At 42.2% G+C, this 6,475-nt stretch overlaps 1 protein-coding gene and 1 pseudogene across 2 annotated transcripts in view; both read right to left on the bottom strand.

The window, feature by feature from the left end:
• Positions 1-768: 768 nt before the first annotated feature.
• Positions 769-950, bottom strand: LOC142586419 (U2 spliceosomal RNA; annotated as a pseudogene).
• Positions 951-2,289: 1,339 nt separating this feature from the next.
• The window catches only part of LOC142584793 (N-acetyltaurine hydrolase), a 52,531-nt gene continuing 48,345 nt past the window's right edge, over positions 2,290-6,475 (bottom strand). For both annotated transcript variants that reach the window (XM_075695061.1, XM_075695060.1), the window contains exon 7: positions 2,290-2,550. In XM_075695061.1, coding sequence (XP_075551176.1) covers positions 2,416-2,550 — 135 coding nt within the window. In that variant the 3' untranslated portion in view covers positions 2,290-2,415. The remainder of the gene's footprint in view (positions 2,551-6,475) is intronic.

Genomic DNA, 6,475 nt, shown 5'->3' with positions numbered 1-6,475 from the left:
GTGATATATCAAGGAAGCGTTTTATCTTTAAGGGTGCATGCGAAAGGTTCATTCGACGGTATCAAGAGCTTTGCTAGCATTGTTAGCTAAACAGTTAATCGAAGTCTACAAGTAAGGTCGGTCGAAGTGGGAACAACTAGGTATTTGTAAGAACGTAGTATTTGCCAGCGGACGCTATCAAGGTAATAACTTCGCCATTCATAAGTGCATCTGGTTAAGCGCATAGGCTTACATTTATCAATGTTTAGTTCCATTCACAAACTTTTGCACCAATTAGAAAGAGTTATTGCCAGATTGAAGATACATTGTGTTACCACTACGGCATGTTTCTCAAGATACTGCAATACTGCGCAGTTGTCAGCAAATAAGTGCCTTTCAAATGAAGCACAAGTTAATGACTCTTTAATATAAATTGATAAGAAAAAGTATGGACAAAGTACAGTACCATGTAAACATAAGTGATTAAGTAGAAATAAATGATTCATCTTCTCAAGAGCGTTGGTAGAATCCAGGGGGATACAATCGACTAAGGAACCCTGTTCAATGATGTTTAATTTCTGCTTGAATATCATGAGCTGCGTTTCACACGAATTGGTGTTGTGGAAGCCGTATAGTGAATGTGTAAAAAAAACAAGGAGCCTCGTTTCACGAACTAAAGTGGTATTTCGTGTTAGCGCGCATTTTTTTTTTCTCTTCTGCCGTGATTGTTTATTTTAGAATGAATCTGTTTACGGCTAGGTTTCCGTGCAATCTTGTTCTGCGCGAGCAAAAGCATGGGCCGATCCTGAATATTGTTCAATATTGGGCCGACCCACGGCGGAGTTGAAGCAAACTTTAACCGCACTCCGCCAAATTCCAAAAATAAGTGCAATTTATTAGGTGCAAATACAACCCGTATCACATAATAAACTGCGAAGAACAAATACTACACTTGGACCCACGTTGACCATTTCTGCGTTCGTGCTGCCCTCACTTTGTCGGCATTCCAAGCGCTTGCGTTTGCATATCTAATTTTCTTTCCTTTCGCTCTCCCGTGGAGACGGTTCCGCCGAAATGTCACGCGTGTCTAGTTTCCTCCAGCCCCCCGGGATGGCGGTCGCGTCCTCCACGTGAATGTATATAAAAGTCACGCTAATGGAGGTCGTACCTTTGTTCAAAATTTCTTGTCACCTCCGTGTCGTGCGCTAAACAGTTTCTTTAGCTTTTGCTCATGATTTTTTGTCATTCAGGCATCAGGGTCCTTTTCAGGCATCACGTAGGGGGGGGGGGGGGTCAATCATTACCATCCGCCTCATTCTTCGATGGTCGGTACCAATGTTCGCACAATGAAGATGCAAAAAAATTTCATGCGCGTAATGTCACCTTCCTAAAACTGCCAACATTCTTTCCTGATGTCCTTTGCAGTCGCACATAACTGGAATACAAGTAAGTTTGGGGAATTGTGGGCCAGGTGCTTGAGTATGTGGACAACCTTTTTCGACGATAAATATCTGTTAGTCTACATTGCGGCTTTATTGCAAAGGCGGAATGGCTATATAAAAACAGACAAATTCGTCATATATAACTGTATAATATTAAATATTGGCACTCTTTCCCGCTCGTGTATAACCGTGACAGGATAGTACCTTGACAACTAAATTCAAGTACTGCATATGTGATACCCAATGGTGTACCTAGCCCGCTGGCCAGTAAATGTGACGTAATATTGTGAGCTGCTTCCCAACGCACGAGGACACAGAGACAGTTTGCACAATTCTTTTGTCATGCCTTTTGCTTCAGAATACAAAACCAACTTGTTCATGTGTCCCTCGTAATATATAAGTACAAATTTTCTTCATTTGCAGCTGCTGCGCTGGCATATAGTATTGTGGATAGTAGTAGTATTGCGGATAGAAAAATTTATGGGGAAGCAATTGTTTCTTATCAGGTTATTGAAATGAAGCGAAGGCACCCACGAATAAGCGTTGTTCCGCATGGCTGCTGTAATAAGGGGATGCGAAAGCTTGTGATGTAGGATTCGATGGCAGAACCCCTCTGACTCCCAACCTTAATTCGCGTCTTTGTCGGCCAGCAGTGCTGCATGGAAGTTTTCTGAGGCAGCATGATGTGCAGTGAAACACCAGCACAACAGTAACAATACAAGAATTGAGAGACTAATTATGTTTTGTATTCCTAATTTACAATGTGAACAGACATGGACGGGTCTGCGTTTGTTGGTGTCTCTCTGCAGCCTTTAGCGCACATGGGAAACAAATGTGAAAATTACCGGCCAGTGATCCACTTTTTAAATAAACTACCGGTGTCGCGATGACACGACAAAATAACGTTTATTTTCAGGCACGAGGACCAGAAGAAAAATTAAACGAGTTCCCTCGTTTTCGCAGCCTCTCGTGAAAACAGGAATAACCTAGTGTGTCACCAGAAAGCGAGCCAGGTCTGCGGGTTGGTCTGCGTGATGGCACGCACTGCGTCGGCTGAGAACCCCCGTCGAAGCATGGCTGGCACCACGTTAAGTAAGATGTGGGAGTAACCATGTCCGCCATACCTCATCTGGAAAAAAAAGTGTTGAAGATCGTTATGACAAGCTTTGCAAAAAACCCAATGGTCGATTTCATGGAAGACAATATTTAGATAACGGGATTCTCGGCGTCACAAAGTTATTGCCCTGAAGAAACGTTGACTCCAGCGACATCCCATGCTCAAGAACCGTTTCTTATCTCAAACGCTTATCTTCCTTTGAACCTTTGTTGCATATGCAATAAAAATTATCTGGCAAGAACACGGGCATTAACAGGATGCAATAAAGGAGCTGAATATAAAATTAAAAATTAGGTATTGTTACCGGAGGTTTGGAAAACCGTTTGAGCCAGCGTATTATCCGCCAGATAAAAACAGCAGCTATTCAACCATCCAAGCTCCGTGTTAGAGCAGATTTTGTTTTTTTTAAATAAAGAGCATATAAATTCAGAGGCTTTTGCTAAGAAAAATTTAGAAAATTATAGGTACCCGCTACACAACTACCTCTTGGATCTTGATTTCCTGTCCAGTCATCCAGCATCGTACGTCTTAGTCGGCGGTTTGCAAACTTTTTGCTATTCCGTGTCCAGATGTGCTGGTTTTGTGTGTCAGATAAAATTTGCTGCACCGTCGCGTTCATTGCTCGTCAGCGTAAAGAGATTGACAGAGATGTACTACACGGTCGAAGCCGCGCGCACATATGTGTTTGAATGTACAAGAAGCTTAGTTTGTGAGTATTAAAAAATTAAATTAGGGAATTTTACGTGCCAAAACCACTTTCTGATTATGAGGCATGCCTTACTGGAGGATTCCTGAAATTTCGACCACCTGGGGTCCTTTAACGTGCACCTAAATCTAAGTACACGGGTGTTTTCGAATTTCGCCGCCATCTAAATGCGGCCACCGTGACCGGGATTCAATCTCGCAACTTCGCCCTCAGCAGCCCAACACCATACACACTGAGCAACTATGGCGGGTCACTTTGTGAGTATAACACAGCAGAGCAGTATTCCTGCTCGTTTCTTGGCGCATCGTTCTTATCACAAACAATTGCCGTTGCGTTATTATAACTACCGTGTGTACCATGCAGATATTAATAGTTGTCCCGTTGGCAGCGCTCGCAATGCTGTGTACTTGTTTTTTTTTTAATTTTTAGACAGTCGTGCACATACATTTTCGCCCAAGCGCGCAGCGTTAGCATGCAGCAGACAAGGTGTAAATTACTCGGCGTCAATAAAAAAAATAGAACACACTAACTTGCTCATTTTATGAATAACCTACGGGGCTACTATGCATTTTAGCCACCCTCACATTCCGCTGCGCCGTACTAGCTGTGATCCTTCGTCTTTCTTGCAGAACATGAACGCAGCAGTTCATATTTGATTCCGCAAGTGCATGCACTTGGGACAAAATGTGCAAATAATTTTAGTATATACCTGGTGTACAGCTATAGTGACCATGCAGCCTGCCACTTGAGCGTGGCAGAACTTTTCTCAGTAAAAAAATGAACTTGCCCCCCCGGAGCCTGCGAAATTTGATGCCCTGTGAAGCTGTTGAAAACCACCCATACAACTGCAGATGGGGGTATGCAATGCTTTATTGCTTTAGAGTAATGGTAGTGGTGGTAATTTAGAGTAATCGTATGAATGGCTGTAATCGTAACTTTGGCAGTGCGCTGCCGCTTGTCGTGCTGCTGTTTCTTTGTCTGTTTACCGCTTCTTGTACTCAAGCTGTTCCTCGAGAGTCCTAACTATGCGTTGCCTATCTATAGCGGTGCTGCGACAACAATGAAATCAGTTGCTAAGCTGGTTATATTACATGCGAAAGGCAAGGCACGTCACTGCTCAGGTCGCAAGTTGTCGTCGCGGCAGCAGCTTGCGCAACACTAATCTTTACTGGGAAACGTATGCGAAGAGCGCTACGAGCTTCGCATTGTTATAATTGCGCCTTATCATCAATTATGTGGTACGAGTGCCGGTTTTGTGCTTGTTATTTATTGAAAAGAATGTTGTTATTTATGTTGAATCCATGATTCGAAAGCATGTGTGCACTTTTCTCTTGACTTTGTAGAGCGTTTGAAGCCTACTTCTTCTCATCCGGGGGACGGCCTACTATCGCACTACCTCTGCAGTTAAGAAAACTAACAAATGCACATTCAATAAGAACAGAATTGATTACCGTGGTTATTTGTAGGCAATGATTAAGATATTGATGGCAATTTACCGCATTCTAATACACACTCCTGGTGATCGCGCCATACAGTTCCTTGCTGTGACTCCGCTAAATTTTGCGCCCTCTTCTGCTACATTCTCAGCGAGAGAGGCGGAAACTACGAACACAGAAAAAACCAATTCGCGAGTGTAGTTGAGACACTTGATATTTCTGCCGCCGTGTTTCAATGCAACCTAAGGTCATAATGTTTGGATCTACGCACTAGGCGAAGCAAGTGAGGGGGGAAAATACAGCAGGACACAATAGTGCTGACACACTGTACTCGCAGTATTTTTTCCCTCATTTTACTTATTGCCATGACCGTCACTGCGGCTCAGCCATTCCATCTCGCCCAAATCACCACTCTGGTATGCCACCTCATACTTGAGAACTAAATCACATCCTCTGAGTGACTTCGGCAACACAAGTATGGCGGAGAGAACAAGATGAAAACTCAAGTACGCACCTACTGTGACACAAAGTTTTTTTTAACAGTTTTCTGTCGCTGACGTACACTTAAAAGTGGAACATGTTATTTTCTTGTTGCGAGACTAGTTTATGGAGTCATTGCGTACACTGTGTAGGTTGCACCTTTCATCTTCCAATATCAGTAAATTTATTGGAAGGAGCTTTAGCGTCTTGCTAATTCTGATATGATATCCTTTACACAAAATGATCGATATTATAATGGTATGCGCTACATTACATATCACAAATTCAATTCTCTTATGTGTCACTTCTGCTTTGGTGTAATGAAACAAACCTATATATTAGTAAGCGCTCAAAGCAAGATCTCATGATGGCACACAGCACTGTCCCTAGGCTATGCAGACGCCATCAATTATTATCCTTCAACCTAATATTTATTACGAAAAAAAACACTATCACTTATATGGCTAAAATAACGAAGAAATTTCAAGCATCAAAAGAAAACTGTGGACGCACAATCTGAAAGTGTTGAGTTGCTACCTTCATGCGAAGACAGCAAGTTTAAACATTCACCTATATGTTTTAACAGTATCTCCTTAACACTGAAAAATAAGAAACTTGGTTTTCTGATGCATTAATCTATGAGCTTGGTTCATTAGGCGCCTGTGATCTCAGGCTTTGCCTCGTTTTCACAGCTGAATTGCCGAACAGAAAAGCTGATGATTTGCGTGAATGTAATATTCGTTCTGGATGGGTGTATTTTTGCTCAAGATACATTTACTTACTTTATTTACTTAAGCATTTTGGCATTTAAATGCATGCAGAACAACAATAATACGGTTGGAGCATCACCTGTAGTTAAGGCTTAACTTTCACGAGATGGCACGAATAATGCCAGAGCTTTAAAAGACATTCTAACTTCTGTATATTGGCCACTTCAAGCAAGAGCAGAGCCATCTAATGTATATAATGTCCGAGGGTGTTGATGAGATGGCCAGCGGTCATTGTGCCATACAACAAATGTTCGTCTGTTGGAAGACGTCTAAGACATTTACAGGAAATTTTTCATTATTGCAACAAACATACGACATGGCATGCTGAGCGTCGTTTATTACTATCATAAATGCTGCTCAATTGTCTTAGCACATCGCCGCGGCGCAACAGGTAGCGGCTTGCAAAATGCGAAAGTTTGTACAAAGTTGCCAACCTTAATAGGAAGCTTTAGCTCGGGCCCAACTCCAAGGTGACCTATTCAAATTCATGTAAAACGGGAAAACGCTTTTTTGAGGTAAACCACTGATTTTAATAAAATATGTTC

This window comes from Dermacentor variabilis, chromosome 6 (assembly GCF_050947875.1).
Source record: "Dermacentor variabilis isolate Ectoservices chromosome 6, ASM5094787v1, whole genome shotgun sequence".
Lineage (NCBI taxonomy): Eukaryota > Metazoa > Arthropoda > Arachnida > Ixodida > Ixodidae > Dermacentor > Dermacentor variabilis.
The sequence above is the reverse complement of the archived record's forward strand: the minus strand, read 5'-3'. Positions and strand labels throughout refer to the sequence as shown.